The sequence below is a fragment of the Pleurodeles waltl genome, chromosome 9 (genome assembly GCF_031143425.1).
Source record: "Pleurodeles waltl isolate 20211129_DDA chromosome 9, aPleWal1.hap1.20221129, whole genome shotgun sequence".
Lineage (NCBI taxonomy): Eukaryota > Metazoa > Chordata > Amphibia > Caudata > Salamandridae > Pleurodeles > Pleurodeles waltl.
The window spans coordinates 795,013,226-795,029,787 of record NC_090448.1 but is presented as its reverse complement, the minus strand read 5'-3'; the positions used below and the strand labels follow the sequence as shown (position 1 = coordinate 795,029,787).

Sequence of the window (16,562 nt, the reverse complement as noted above, 5' to 3'; positions counted from 1 at the left end):
TTAAGATAGCAGGTTTGGATGCATTTAACTATCCATCTGGCTATACCTTGTTTTGATATTGGGTTTCCTGTATGAGGTTTTTGAAATGCAATAAACAGTTGCTTTGTTTTCCTAACCTCCTTTGTTCTGTCGATGTAGTACATTAGTGCTCTTTTGACATCGAATGTATGTAGTGCCCTTTCAGCTACTGAGTCTGGCTGTGGGAAGAACACTGGTAACTCTACCGTTTGATTTAAGTGGAACGGTGAAATAACCTTTGGTAGGAATTTAGGATTGGTTCTTAGTACAACCTTATTTTTGTGTATTTGGATAAAAGGTTCTTGTATTGTAAATGCCTGAATTTCACTTACTCTTCTTAGAGATGTGATGGCAATGAGAAATGCAACTTTCCAGGTTAAGAATTGTATTTCACAAGAATGCATGGGTTCAAAAGGTGGCCCCATGAGTCTTGTCAAGACGATGTTAAGGTTCCACGAAGGAACTGGTGGTGTTCTTGGTGGTATTATTCTTCTTAGGCCCTCCATAAATGCTTTAATGACGGGTATCCTAAACAGTGAAGTTGAATGAGTAATCTGCAGATATGCAGATATTGCTGCAAGGTGTATTTTTATGGAAGAGAAGGCTAGATTTGACTTTTGTAAGTGTAGTAAGTATCCCACTACATCTTTTGGGGATGCGTGTAATGGATGAACTTGATTATTATGGCAGTAGCAAACAAACCTTTTCCATTTGCATGCATAGCATTGTCTAGTGGATGGCCTTCTAGCTTGTCTTATGACTTCCATACATTCTTGAGTGAGGTTTAAATGTCCGAATTCTAGGATTTCAGGAGCCAGATTGCTAGATTGAGCGATGCTGGGTTTGGATGCCTGATCTGCTGTTTGTGTTGTGTTAACAGATCTGGCCTGTTGGGTAACTTGACGTGTGGTACTACTGACAGGTCTTGTAGTGTTGTGTACCAAGGTTGTCTTGCCCATGTTGGTGCTATTAATATGAGTTTGAGTTTGTTTTGACTCAATTTGTTTACTAGATATGGAAGGAGAGGGAGAGGGGGAAAAGCGTATGCCAATATCCCTGACCAGTTCATCCATAGGGCATTGCCTTGAGACTGTCTGTGTGGGTACCTGAATGCGAAGTCTCGGCATTTTGCGTTCTCCTTTGTGGCAAAAAGGTCTATTTGCGGTGTACCCCAAATTTTGAAGTAAGTGTTTAGGATTTGGGGGTGAATCTCCCATTCGTGGACCTGTTGGTGATCTCGAGAGAGATTGTCTGCTAGTTGATTTTGGATCCCTGGAATAAACTGTGCTATTAGGCGAATGTGGTTGTGAATTGCCCATTGCCATATCTTTTGTGCTAGGAGACATAGCTGTGTCGAGTGTGTTCCCCCTTGCTTGTTTAGGTAATACATTGTTGTCATGTTGTCTGTTTTGACAAGAACGTATTTGTGGGTTATGATGGGTTGAAATGCTTTTAGCGCCAGGAATACTGCTAGTAATTCGAGGTGATTTATATGCAGTTTTGTTTGATGTACGTCCCATTGTCCTTGGATGCTGTGGTGATCGAGGTGTGCTCCCCACCCTGTCATGGAAGCATCTGTTGTTATTACGTATTGTGGCACTGGGTCTTGGAACGGCCGCCCTTTGTTTAAATTTGTACTGTTCCACCATAGAAGCGAGATGTATGTTTGGCGGTCTATCAACACCAGATCTAGAAGGTGATCCTGTGCATGTGACCATTGTGATGCTAGGCACTGTTGTAAGGGCCTCATGTGCAGTCTTGCGTTTGGGACAATGGCTATGCATGAGGACATCATGCCTAGGAGTTTTAAAACCACTTTTGCCTGTATTTTTAGTGTTGGATACATGGCCTGTATGACCTTGTGAAAATTTTGAACCCTTTGTGGACTCGGAGTGGCTAATCCTTTTGTTGTGTTGATTACCGCTCCTAAGTAGTGCTGTATTTTGCATGGCACAATGTTTGATTTTGTGTAGTTGAGGGAGAACCCGAGTTTGTAGAGGGTTTGTATGACATACTCTGTGTGTTGTGAACACTTTGTTAGCGAGTTGGTCTTGATTAGCCAATCGTCTAGATACGGGAATACGTGTATTTGCTGTCTTCTGATGTGTGCGGCTACTACTGCTAGGCATTTGGTAAACACCCTTGGTGCGGTTGTTATACCGAACGGTAAGACTTTGAATTGATAGTGTATTCCCTTGAATACAAACCTTAGGTATTTCCTGTGAGAAGGATGTATCGGTATGTGGAAATACGCGTCTTTGAGATCTAAGGTTGTCATGTAATCTTGTTGCTTTAGCAGTGGTAACACTTCTTGTAGCGTGACCATGTGAAAGTGGTCTGATTTGATGTAGGTGTTTAGTATTCTGAGATCTAAGATTGGCCTCAGTGTTTTGTCCTTTTTGGGTATTAGAAAATACAGTGAATAGACTCCTGTGTTTATTTCTGTACATGGTACCAGTTCTATTGCTTCTTTTTGCAGTAGTGCTTGAACTTCTATTTCTAGAAGGTCTAAATGCTGTTTTGACATTTTTTGTGTTTTGGGTGGGATATTTGGAGGGATCTGTAGAAATTCTATGCAATAACCATGTTGGATAATTGCTAAGACCCAAGTGTCTGTTGTTATATTCACCCATGATTGATAAAACTGACTTAGTCTTCCCCCCACTGGTGTTATGGGGAGGGGTTGAGTGTTCTGTAAGTCACTGTTTGGTTGTTGGGGTTTTGGGGCTTTGAAATTTCCCCCGGTTTCTCGGGAATTGTCCTCCTCTGTACTGACCCCGAAAACCTCCCCTTTGGTACTGTCCCTGGTAGGTAGACGGTGTTGATTGTGAGGTGCTGGCTTGTGTGGCCTGACCCCGAAACCCTCCTCTGAATGTTGTTTTACGGAAGGTGCCGAAAGTGCCTCTGCTCTGCGGGGAGTAGAGCGCGCCCATGGCCTTGGCTGTGTCAGTGTCCTTTTTCAGCTTCTCAATCGCCGTGTCAACCTCTGGTCCGAACAATTGTTGTTCGTTGAACGGCATATTGAGTACTGCTTGCTGTATTTCTGGCTTAAAGCCAGATGTGCGCAACCATGCGTGCCTTCTGATGGTAACTGCAGTGTTTATTGTTCTTGCAGCTGTGTCCGCTGCATCCATAGAGGAGCGTATTTGGTTATTGGAGATGTTTTGTCCCTCCTCAACCACTTGTTTTGCCCGCTTCTGAAATTCCTTGGGTAGATGCTCGATGAGATGCTGCATCTCATCCCAATGGGCTCTGTCATAGCGCGCTAGGAGCGCCTGAGAGTTGGCGATGCGCCACTGGCTGGCAGCTTGTACAGCGACTCTTTTCCCAGCTGCGTCGAATTTTCGGCTTTCCTTATCCGGGGGTGGTGCATCGCCCGATGTGTGTGAATTGGCTCGTTTGCGAGCTGCTCCTACCACAACTGAGTCTGGTGGCAGTTGAGAGGTGATAAAAGCAGGGTCTGTGGGAGGTGCTTTATATTTCTTCTCTACCCTTGGAGTGATTGCTCTACTCTTGACGGGGTCTTTGAAGATTTGCTTCGCGTGCCTTAGCATTCCCGGAAGCATAGGCAGGCATTGGTAGTTGCTATGGGTGGAGGAGAGGGTGTTAAAAAGGAAGTAATCCTCGACAGGTTCTGTGTGTAACGACACGTTGTGGAATTCTGCTGCCCTAGCTACCACCTGCGCATACACTGTGCTGTCCTCGGGTGGTGATGGCTTGGTAGGGTATGACTCTGGGCTATTGTCTGACACTGGTGCGTCGTATAGGTCCCAAGCATCTTGGCTCATGGTGGTGTGAGCCGGTGAATGTGACGGAGTTTGTGCCGGTGATATTTGAGTTACAGGTGGAGGAGAGGGTGGCGGAGTTGCTTTCTTTGCCACCTTTGCTTGTGGTGTTAGTTGTTCAGTTTGGAACTCTAGTCTCCTTTTTCTCTTGATTGGTGTAAGAGTGCTAATCTTCCCCGTTCCACTCTGGATGAAGATCCTCTTTTGTGTATGGTCTACATCAGTAGTCTGTAGCTCCTCTTCAAACCTGTGTTTACGCATTTGAGAGGACAATGAATGTTCCTCGGAATATGAGCCGGTAGTGGTTTCGGTTGCTGATTGTTTTGGCACCGAAACTGTGTCCTTTTTTGTTTTCGGCTCCGAGGCGAATCTCTTCTTTTTCGGAGTCGAGCCTTCTCGGCGTCGACCATCCTCGGTGCCGCTGTCTCTGCGTCGCGCAGCGTCGGCTCCGCCTTCTCGGCGTCGATCTTTTTCGGCAACACTTTCTCGGTCCCGAGAATGTTGCGTGCCTGTGTCTCGACCCGAGTCGGACGATCTGGGCACCGGTTCGGCCTTTTTCGGTGCCGATAGACGGTCACCTTTATGGGTTGAGCCATGGCCAGTTGGCAGTGGCGTCCCCTGGGCCTTGTCTATTTTCTTGTGCTGTGTGCTTTTCGACGTCTTACTCACAGTTTCGTCGAATTCATCTGAGTCCGTTTCATGGATGGAGAAGGCTTCCTCCTCTTCTCCTTGTTCCTCGAACTCTCGGTGTTCTGTCGGCGTGGACTCCATCTGTAGTCTTCTGGCTCGACGGTCACGGAGCATTTTTCGGGACCGGAACGCACGACAGGCCTCACAAGTTTCTTCCTTGTGCTCGGGTGACAGGCACAAGTTACAGACCAAATGTTGGTCCGTATATGGATATTTATTGTGGCATTTAGGACAGAATCGGAACGGGGTCCGTTCCATCGGTGTCGATGTTACACGCGGTCGGGCCGACCAGGCCCCGACGGGGGATCGAAATTACCCCGAAGGGCTACCGGAGCTCTTCACGATTCGGTGTCGATTCTAACTATCCCGATCCCGAGCGAAACAATACCGACGTAATTTTCGAAGTTTTGACTATGTTTCCGTCCCGAAACCCGGAGCGAAAAGGAACACGTCCGAACCCGAGGGCGGAAAAAAAACAATCTAAGATGGAGCCGACGCCCATGCGCAATGGAAGCAAAGAGGAGGAGTCCCTCGGTCTCGTGACTCGAAAGACTTCTTCGAAGAAAAACAACTTGTAACACTCCGACCCAACACCAGATGGCGGACTATGCACAACATGTGTATCTGCAGCAACAGATGCCATCGAACATAGACTTACCAGATCTTGGTTCAGGAAATACTGGCTTCTTTGTTGATGCCCAAAAGATAACTGAAAAAAAGTCAAGGAATACCAAAGGGAAATCAACAGCTATACCCTTAACATAAAGAAACTGTCAAGACAGAAAATGGTGAAACAGACTGATAGTGAATTAGCAAAGGAGTTCAACATGGCTGAATTATTTCACCCTACCATATTTAACTTATAGGTATAATACATAATGAAAGATGCTGGTCTGGCAGATGAACATGGATTCAAAATTAGAGGAAGAAACCTCAACCTCTGCCATGTTGATGTAAAAAGTATTATTGCAGAGGGTGAAGATCCCAGCACTCTCATAATAAAAGTTAGGGAGTACTGTGAAAGAACGCGGCTATGACTAAATCTACAGAAGGCCAAAGTGATGACAATAGCTGGAGCAACCAACTTTAAACTTGATAGAAGAGACCTACAAGTCAAGCACAGCCACTGTCTTCTGTTGTCAAATATCAATAATAAAAGGTTCAAGCATATGCTGTATGCCTACGCCAACATACACCACAAATTAAAAGCAGGGAGCGCTGTGAGGAAAGACCTAGAAGCCATTTTCAAGGCACCGATGTATTTATAAGAAAAAATGTCTGAATTGTATGAGAGACAGTGTACTCTGACACTGAACTGAACTAAAAACTGGACAATGAAAAGCAGGATGAGAGGCATAGAAGCTTTTGAACTATGGTGTTGGAGGAGATTTCTAAGAAGATAATGGAGAAACTGTGAAACAAACAGTTGTATCTTTGATCAAATCAAGCCAGAACTTTCAATACAAGCACAGATGACCAGATTATATATGAGAACACCAAATTCCCTGGAAAAAGTCTGCAATGATTAGATAAATCAAAGCAAAATGCAGAAGACTACGCCCAGCCACAATGTGGACAGACTCAATCACAGCAGCAATGAATGCAACATTGAGAAGTCTGAAGACCCACATACAAGACAGAGCATGTATATGGTCATCGGGAGTCATCCTCGACTCGATGACAAATTGTAACAATAACCACCACTTCCTATACTGATACAAGAATGCTCGGCTAGCCCGACAGAGCGAAGTACCTAAAAGAAATTATTTGATTAAGCAACAGAAAGGCAAAAGTACTGGTGGAGATGGGACGTTAGTGAAAAATGGGAATATCCATCAAGCATAAGTCAATAACAACTGACTGCCATAGGCTGCCAAGAAAAGGCCTTTCTCCTCCCATCTAACAAGAAGGCAGCAAAATATTGATAATGGCCTATAAAAAACATGCTCCCTGTTAAACAGAGACCACCCACAGTCTCCTATAAGGAGTTCTACTCCTGTCCCAATAAGCTCATTCACTAGCTATGATGCAGATCTTAAAATGAGGTGGATTGGCTAAACACTAAAGGACTAAGGCCCTCATTCCAACCCCGGCGGTCTGTGACCGCCAGGGCGGAGGGCAGCGGAAACACCGCCAACAGGCTGGCGGTGCTTCCTGGGCTATTCTGACCGTGGCGGTAAAGCCGCGGTCAGAAAAGGGGAACCAGCGGTTTCCTGCCGGTTTTCCCCTGGCCCAGGGAATCCTCCATGGCGGCGCTGCTTGCAGCGCCGCCATGGGGATTCCGACCCCCTTCCTGCAAGCCTGTTTCTGGCGGTTTTCACTGCCAGAACCAGGATGGCGGGAACGGGTGTCGTGGGGCCCCTGGGGGCCCCTGCACTGTCCATGACACTGCATGGGCAGTGCAGGGGCCCCCTAACAAGGCCCCATACAGATTTTCACTGTCTGCTTTTCAGACAGTGAAAATCGCAACGGGTGCCACTGCACCCGTCGCACCCCTGCAACTCCGCCGGCTCCATTCGGAGCCGGCTTCCTCGTTGCAGGGGCTTTCCCGCTGGGCCGGCGGGCGGCCTTTTGGCGGTCGCCCGCCGGCCCAGCGGGAAAGTTGGAATGGCCGCTGCGGTCTTTTGACCGCGGGGCGGTCATTTGGCGGTAACCGCATGGCGGGCGGCGACCGCCGCCCGCCGCGGTCAGAATGACCGCCTAAGTATGTGTTATAACAGCTGGATTTATGATTTTGCTCTGGATGAACTATTTTCTCCAATTTGCTGGGCTCTCCCTATTAATCTGGGTTACAGCAACAAGGAAAGGATTTGGTCTGGGGTTGAAAAATTGTGAAAATAGTTTTCTGTGTCAAGAGTCTGTGCGTGGGATCAATACTTTTATTTGTGTTCGCTGAAGACTAAGGAATTGTAACACCTAACTTTAGATTGTCTTCCTGGAGATGCATAAATAGTCTCTCAACTGTCAAAGACACTGGGGGTGTTACACAATGGGGATGGAATTAGATTCAGTGGAAGAGGTGGGATTTGGGCCAGTGGTATTGGGAACAAATTTAGGCATGCGTACCGAGTTGATCCGGATCATAATAAAGAGCCTAAATATTGCTGGGACCGAAAGTGGACGACCTAAGTGCATGGAAGATAAGCAGGTCCTTCCAAAACTTAGAAAAAAACTCTAAAGACATGCATGTTCAGTGATAGGCTTGTAATGCACCTTGAGGTTGTTCCTATGAGGTGTGCAGGTACTGACTTGACTGTGGTACTAGGACCGTTTCGAGAGATTTAGAATAAACTATAAAGGAACAACAGATCACTTAGTGAGGTAGCTCCAAATGCACCAACCCTTTTCTGCTTCATAGCTTCACCCCCACAAGACAATCTTAGGAAAATCAGACTGAATGATGGCAAAGAAGCCTATATAAAAACTGAAATGAAACAGAGGTGGAGAAAACTGGTTGTGGGGTACTTAGGCTTCACACACTGTACCAGTTAGCTATCTAGTTTTAGAAAGTGAGATTAGGAGTCTATACAGAGAGAGCTGGAAAATAATGAACCATGATGTGCAAAGATATCCATTCCTCTGAAGGAGAGGCAATGGACTTTCAAAGATTGGAGGTGGAAGGAAAGTAATGGTAGTGGTTGTGGGTATGAAAGGGATGTTCCAATTCCTCTCATCATGCTAGCAACAGTGAGATTGGGTGTAGCAATTTACAAAACTTTAACACTTGCATGGATTGGTGTATCAACTGTTAAAGGCAAGAAAGGGAGCTTAGGTAATCTTAATTATTGCAATATGCTGTGGACAATCATACATTCAAGAAGGATCCTGGTGACACTTAGTAGGCAGAGGACAGTCTTGGTTTTGGCTATCCAGATTTTGACCCGAGGGTAAAGGTAGACACAGCAAATGAGCCAACACCATCTGTTCCCAAATAAGTAATTTATTTACGGTTTTCTTTAGCGCAGACCAGGACCGCTCTGGTTATAGAATACTTTTACAAGTCTCTGACAGGCAAAATAATGGAGGAATTTCATTACCTTCTGGCAAGGGATCTGTACAAGATTGGATAATGCAAAGGAGAATATTGTAGGTGAGCAGGTCAACTCATGATTATAACCATGCCAAAGGTCACCTGACACACTGGCTTAAGAACAGAAGTCTCAACCAAACCTAAATCATGAGAATGCATTTTAGATTCTAGGTGGTAGCAATTAAAACAATAAATAAATAAACACAAAACTGCAATTTAATTGCATGACATGTAAAGATCAAGTCAAGATGGGCCTCCGGCTGTATTGTGATAGCAAATCTCCTTTGTGTTCAAACTGCCGCACCATCTTGAAACTTAAATTTTGGCTCCATTTCTAGGCTTCAGAAATAGATAAGTTTGTCACCTTACAATTCTCTCAAATGTAGAACAATTTTGTGCTGCTGTAAGTCATGATGGAGGCAACAAACCAATCCCTTTTATTCCAATTAATCATCATCCTCCACAATTAAAAAGGTCACCAAATGGTGGGAATGTAGCTTCTGGAAATAGCAACAACGAGAATCAGCTTTGCCAGGATCCTAGATAACAATCACATCGTCTGGGTCTGCGGTCAAGCGTGTGCTGCCGACACTGCCGCAGGCAGGATGTGGGTGGTGGGGCTGACCAGGCTCAAGCTGCGACTGCTTGAAGCATTCCCCAGAGTGGATGTATTGTACTGCCATTTCACTGTAGGCGTCCAAGATGCGCTGCCGCTCTTCTGGGCTGAACTCCACCGAGTAGGGGTGCACCTGCACAATGTGACGCTTAATTGTACTAACTTTCAAGGTAGCCAGAGTTCCCCCGCACACCATACAGATCAGTCCTTTCCGCCGACAGTCATAGTCCATCATGTATTCTGTCCGCCAGCGCACCTGGTAGTAGCGCTGCTGATTTTTGAAGGGAGTTGTGTTGCATGCTTCAGCCATAGGCTGCTCTGTAACCTTGGGAATGATCTGTGCAAGTGTTAACCTTTTTTTATTTTTCTTTTGTGTGTCGTGCTCACTAGATGGCAATTCCCCACTGGGTGGCAGCTCCTTACTCTTTGGTAACTGCTTATCGAAATCATCTGTGGAACAGAAAAAGAATGTCCAATTACTTCCAGAGACCTAACATCTACATTACATCTGTGTGTACAGTATAACCTAGAGGAATAATTCCCCAAATCTATATTACAAGACCATTTATCAAGACATTTTCAGTTAGGTATTAACTTTAAGCAACACATTTTAACTATGTCTGATGGCATCACAGTTTTTTTCATTTGTAACTTTTTTTCAAAATTTATTTTTACTATTTCTATTTTTTTGCCACAACTTAAACGGAGATTCTGCCTATGCTGCATCCACCTTGCTAAATTCTTAGTTCTTCATATCAACTATGAAAATATGTGTCATCCAGTAAGGGTCTTATTATGAGAGGCCTGTTATACTTGATGGTTACCAAGGTCCAATCATGTTTTCTCTGAACAACTCGGCTGCTGATTGCAGCGTAAAATAAGAAATTAGTAGAGGAAATCAAATCCAAAATTACAGATTCTCCTGGTAACTATGTTCAGGGTTTTTACAGGGTTCATCTTGTAATCCTGTTACTTCTGCACCTCCCAAGTTAACAGTCCCCTGTATTGTTAACTTTGGGGGTGCAGAAATAACAACCATGGATTCATTAAGTTGTATTAAGCTCATGGAAAGTAGGAGGTAACCTGCTAGCTGTCTAACAGTCTCCAATACAAATCACAAAATTCCAAAAGAATGAGAATGCTGAATTAATACTTTACTGAGAATGTTGGATCAGCATTCCATTAAAAAAGAAATAAGATGTACTATAGCCTTATATGTACAAAAACAAGGTATACACAGTTCCACAACGTAAGTATAATCAGGAAAACCACATTGGGTCCTGATCTAAGGAAAAGATCGTAAAAAAGAGAGAAGAAAGAAGAAAGAAAGCCAGGTCCCTGGAAAATTAATTATTTTGGAACAAGAGCCCTCACTCACCAAAGGTGACATGCTTCATCCTCGGGCTTTGCTCCACGTCAGGCCGGCGCTGCAATGCCTGACGGGCCCCTCAAGGGGGGCTCTTTGCCGGAGATCTTTTGAGATATATGCCCGGTTTAGAAAGAATAGGGTATAGGATTGGAAAAATTCTATTTAAAAATAACTAGAGGTTAGGCAAATTTTATTAAATAATCCAACCACTGTCATGATTAAAACCAAAGAGCGGGGAGAGAAAAGAACAAGGTCTATGCTCCCCAAAATATTATTCACTTCCTCACTCAATTTGAGGTTAGGAATTGTACGCACAGGATCCCCTGTACGATTCACCAGAAGGTCAACATGTTTCTCGCTATTGATGTCCTATGGATCTAACGCGATTCTTCAGGACCTAAACTACCTAATCCTATGTGTAAATATAACCTATAATAAGGAACACCGAGACGGGGCAGGTGATGCCGCAAACTTCGGACAGGTCCCAACTCAGTAGGACCTCCGTTACTTGGTGCTTTACCTGATGCGGCCCATCCACTAGTATGAGGAGGGTCCCTGCATTGTACTAATATTCCTTATTATATTATTCCAAAATAATTAATTTTCCAGGGACCTGGCTTTCTTTCTTCTTTCTTCTCTCTTTTTTACGATCTTTTCCTTAGATCAGGACCCAATGTGGTTTTCCTGATTATACTTACGTTGTGGAACTGTGTATACCTTGTTTTTGTACATGTATTGGGAGCTCTATACACAGGACCAGGATTTTTCTATCCAAATCTCCCTTTTTCCAAACCCCTCTTTTAGTTGGTTTTTGACTATAGCCTTATAGTCTGCTGTAGCGGCTATACCGTCCATTAAAGGCTCACTCCAAAGTTAAAGGCTTGAGCCGAAGGAGAGGGCTTTTAACAAGGGAGAGGCCCATTAATGGCTGGTATAGCCCACTACGGCAGGCTATTAGGCTATCCCTGATGCTCTCTCTGAGGCTTCTAGGTGTTCAATATTCAAAACAATAGCTGTGAAAGGGGCCTGAAGTCAGCCCCTGGTCCTCCCCAACTTGGTTAAACTGCTTTTTCACAATCCGCTGAGCCAGGGGGACCCATGTACTAAGAAAGATTTCACTCCCCCCTTCTGAGGCTCAGTGACTTTGTAAACGACAGGAGAATGGAGGGGGAAGGCTCCAGTGTGTCCTGCAGCACAGCCACTGCCATTCACTTTTCCCTGTCCGCTACAAGTATTTTGGAGAGGCATGGCCAATAAAAAGTCAGAAGCCGTTTATTAGAACATTGAAGTGTTGAGAGAACTATTTCATATAAGCCACTGCTGCTTCACTGTTTTCAATGGTGCTCTCAACATTCCAGTTTTCTAACACAGCTTCTTCCTTAAGAAAAAAAAAATATATATATATATATATATGGAAAATGTCACTTACCCAGTGTACATCTGTTCGTGGCATTAGTCGCTGCAGATTCACATGCTGTGCACATCCCGCCATCTGGTGTTGGGCTCGGAGTGTTACAAGTTGTTTTTCTTCGAAGAAGTCTTTTCGAGTCACAAGATCGAGGGACTCCTCCTATTTAGGCTCCATTGCGCATGGGCGTCGACTCCATCTTAGATTGTTTTCCCCCGCAGAGGGTGAGGTAGGAGTTGTATATGCTAGTAATAGTGCCCATGCAATGGAGTGAATACGTATGTACATAATGTAGTTTAAAGTAATATATATATTTACAAATATACAGATGTTCAAGATCAACTTCTAAACGGCTACAGGCTCCCGGGGAGGCGGGTGGGCGCATGTGAATCTGCAGCGACTAATGCCACGAACAGATGTACACTGGGTAAGTGACATTTTCCGTTCGGTGGCATGTGTACCTGCAGATACACATGCTGTGCATAGACTAGTAAGCAGTTATCTCCCCAAAAGCGGTGGTTCAGCCTGTAGGAGTTGAAGTTGTCTGAAACAATGTTCGTAGTACTGCTTGGCCTACTGTGGCTTGCTGTGTTGTTAGCACGTCTACACAGTAGTGTTTGGTAAATGTATGAGGCGTAGACCATGTAGCTGCCTTACATATTTCTGTCATTGGAATATTTCCTAGAAAGGCCATGGTAGCACCTTTCTTTCTAGTTGAGTGTGCCTTTGGTGTAATAGGCAGCTCTCTTTTAGCTTTAAGATAACAGGTTTGAATGCACTTAACTATCCATCTAGCAATGCCTTGCTTAGAACTTGGATTTCCTGTATGAGGTTTTTGGAAAGCAATAAATAATTGTTTTGTTTTTCGAATTAGTTTTGTTCTGTCAATGTAGTACATTAACGCTCTTTTGATGTCCAATGTATGTAGTGCTCTTTCCGCTACAGAGTCTGGCTGTGGGAAGAACACTGGTAATTCTACTGTTTGATTTAAGTGGAACGGTGATATGACTTTTGGTAAAAAGTTAGGATTTGTTCGTAGAACTACTTTATGCTTGTGTATCTGAATAAATGGTTCTTGTATGGTAAATGCTTGAATCTCACTTACTCTTCTTAAAGATGTGATGGCAATTAGAAATGCAACTTTCCATGTTAAGTATTGCATTTCACAAGAGTGCATGGGCTCAAAAGGTGGACCCATGAGTCGTGTTAAGACAATGTTGAGGTTCCATGAAGGAACTGGTGGTGTTCTTGGTGGTATAATTCTCTTTAGACCTTCCATAAATGCTTTTATGACTGGTATTCTAAATAGAGAAGTTGAGTGCGTAATTTGCAGGTAAGCTGAAATTGCTGTAATATGTATTTTAATGGAAGAGAAAGCTAGCTTTGATTTTTGCAAATGTAGTAAGTATCCTACGATGTCTTTGGCAGATGCGTGTAAGGGTTGAATTTGATTATTGTGGCAGTAATATACAAATCTTTTCCACTTATTTGCATAGCAATGTCTAGTGGTAGGTTTCCTAGCTTGTTTTATGACCTCCATACATTCCTGTGTAAGGTCTAAATGTCCGAACTCTAGGACTTCAGGAGCCAGATTGCTAGATTCAGCGATGCTGGATTTGGGTGTCTGATCTGTTGTTTGTTTTGCGTTAACAGATCTGGTATGTTTGGTAGTTTGACATGAGGCACTACTGAGAGGTCTAGTAGTGATGTGTACCAAGGTTGCCTTGCCCATGTTGGTGCTATTAGTATGAGTTTGAGTTTGTTTTGACTCAGCTTGTTTACTAGATATGGAAGGAGTGGGAGAGGGGGAAAAGCGTAAGCAAATATCCCTGACCAACTCATCCATAACGCATTGCCCTGAGACTGATCTTGTGGGTACCTTGATGCGAAGTTTTGGCATTTTGCGTTTTCTTTTGTTGCAAATAGATCTATTTGTGGCGTTCCCCAACTTTGGAAGTAAGTATTCAGTATTTGGGGGTGAATCTCCCATTCGTGGATCTGTTGGTGATCCCGAGAAAGATTGTCCGCTAGCTGGTTCTGAATTCCTGGAATAAATTGTGCTATTAGGCGAATGTGGTTGTGAATCGCCCAATGCCATAGTTTCTGTGCCAGGAGACACAACTGTTTTGCGTGTGTGCCTCCCTGTTTGTTTAGGTAATACATCGTTGTCATGTTGTCTGTTTTGACAAGAATGTGTTTGTAGCTTATTATGGGTTGAAATGCTTTCAGCGCTAGAAATACTGCCAATAGTTCTAAGTGATTTATGTGAAAGTGTTTTTGGTGAGTGTCCCATTGTCCTTGGATGCTGTACTGATTGAGGTGTGCTCCCCACCCTATCAAGGAGGCATCTGTTGTTATTACGTATTGTGGCACTGGGTCTTGGAAAGGCCGCCCTTGGTTTAAATTTATACTGTTCCACCATTGAAGCGAGGTGTATGTTTGGCGGTCTACCAACTTCAGATCTAGAATTTGACCCTGTGCCTGTGACCACTGTGATGCTAGGCACTGTTGTAAGGGCCGCATGTGCAACCTTGCGTTTGGGACAATGGCTATGCATGAGGACATCATGCCTAGGAGTTTCATTACCTTTTTGACTTGTATTTTTTGATTTGGATACATGGCCTGTATTACATTGTGAAATGCCTGAACCCTTTGTGGGCTTGGCGTGGCAATCCCTTTTGCTGTGTTGATTGTCGCCCCTAAGTATTGCTGTGTTTGACACGGCAGAAGGTGTGACTTTGTGTAGTTGATTGAGAAACCTAGTTTGTGGAGGGTTTCTATGACATACTTTGTGTGTTGTGAACACCGTTCTAGCGGGTTTGTTTTGATTAACCAATCGTCTAGGTACGGGAACACATGTATTTGCTGCCTTCTGATATGTGCAGCTACGACTGCTAGGCATTTTGTAAAAACTCTTGGCGCAGTTGTTATTCCGAACGGCAGCACCTTGAATTGGTAGTGTACCCCTTGGAATACAAACCTTAAGTACTTTCTGTGTGAAGGATGTATCGGTATATGGAAATATGCATCCTTTAGGTCTAGTGTTGTCATGTAGTCTTGTTGTTTGAGTAGTGAGATTACGTCTTGTAATGTCACCATGTGAAAGTGATCTGATTAAATACCTACATCAAATGTTCTGAGATCTAATATAGGTCTCAGACTCTTGTCTTTTTTGGGTATGAGAAAGTACAGAGAGTAAACTCTTGTTCCTTTCTGTTGGTTTGGTACTAATTCTATTGCTTCTTTTTCTAGCAACGCCTGAACTTCTAGCCCTAGAAGATCTATATGTTGTTTTGACATATTGTGTGTTTTCGGTGGGACGTTTGGAGGGAACCTGAGAAATTCTATGCAATAACCATGCTGGATAATTGCCAGGACCCAAGTATCTGTTGTTATTTCCTCCCAATGTTTGTAAAACTTGCTTAGTCAGGTGTTATGTGTTGGGGATGTGTGACTTGTAAGTCACTGCTTATTTTGAGGAGTTTTGGGACTTTGGAACTTTCCTCAATTTTTTTGGAACTGTCCCCCTCTATATTGTCCCCGAAAACTTCCACGCAGATATTGGCTCTGATAAGTGGGCCTTGTTTGTGAGGTCGTGGGTTCTGTGCTTTGCCCTCGAAACCGTGTTTTTCGAAATGTGCCTCTGCTCTGTGGGGAGTAGAGTGCGCCCATGGCTTTGGCCGTGTCAGTGTCTTTTTTAAGTTTTTCGATCGCAGTGTCCACCTCCGGCCCAAACAACTGCTGTCCGTTGAATGGCATATTCAGCACAGCTTGCTGTATTTCTGGTTTAAATCCTGATGTACGCAGCCATGCATGTCTCCTTATTGTTACTGCTGTGTTGATAGTTCTAGCAGCTGTGTCTGCAGCATCCATTGCTGACCGTATCTGATAGTTGGAGATACTCTGTCCTTCTTCTACTACCTGCTGCGCTCTCTTTTGGAACTCCTTGGGCAAATGTTCTATAAAGTGTTGCATTTCGTCCCAATGGGCCCTATCGTATCTGGCCAACAAAGCCTGTGAATTGGCAATACGCCACTGGTTTGCTACCTGTGCCGCCACCCTTTTGCCTGCTGCGTCGAATTTTCTATTTTCTTTATCTGGAGGTAGTGCATCTCCTGAAGTATGTGAGTTTGCTCTTTTGCGCGCTGCCCCTACTACAACTGAGTCCGGTGTTAGCTGTTGTGTGATGTACACGGGGTCTGTTGGTGGCGGTTTATACAGGGAGTGCAGAATTATTAGGCAAATGAGTATTTTGACCACATCATCCTCTTTATGCATGTTGTCTTACTCCAAGCTGTATAGGCTCGAAAGCCTACTACCAATTAAGCATATTAGGTGATGTGCATCTCTGTAATGAGAAGGGGTGTGGTCTAATGACATCAACACCCTATATCAGGTGTGCATAATTATTAGGCAACTTCCTTTCCTTTGGCAAAATGGGTCAAAAGAAGGACTTGACAGGCTCAGAAAAGTCAAAAACAGTGAGATATCTTGCAGAGGGATGCAGCACTCTTAAAATTGCAAAGCTTCTGAAGCGTGATCATCGAACAATCAAGCGTTTCATTCAAAATAGTCAACAGGGTCGCAAGAAGCGTGTGGAAAAACCAAGGCGCAAAATAACTGCCCATGAACTGAGAAAAGTCAAG

The 16,562-nt window shown here is 44.1% G+C and overlaps 1 protein-coding gene across 4 annotated transcripts in view; it reads right to left on the bottom strand.

Annotated features, from left to right (window-relative positions):
- Positions 1-8,413: 8,413 nt before the first annotated feature.
- The window catches only part of ZFTA (zinc finger translocation associated), a 142,197-nt gene continuing 134,048 nt past the window's right edge, over positions 8,414-16,562 (bottom strand). For all 4 annotated transcript variants that reach the window (XM_069208033.1, XM_069208035.1, XM_069208032.1 and 1 more), the window contains one exon: positions 8,414-9,589. In XM_069208033.1, coding sequence (XP_069064134.1) covers positions 9,063-9,589 — 527 coding nt within the window. In that variant the 3' untranslated portion in view covers positions 8,414-9,062. The remainder of the gene's footprint in view (positions 9,590-16,562) is intronic.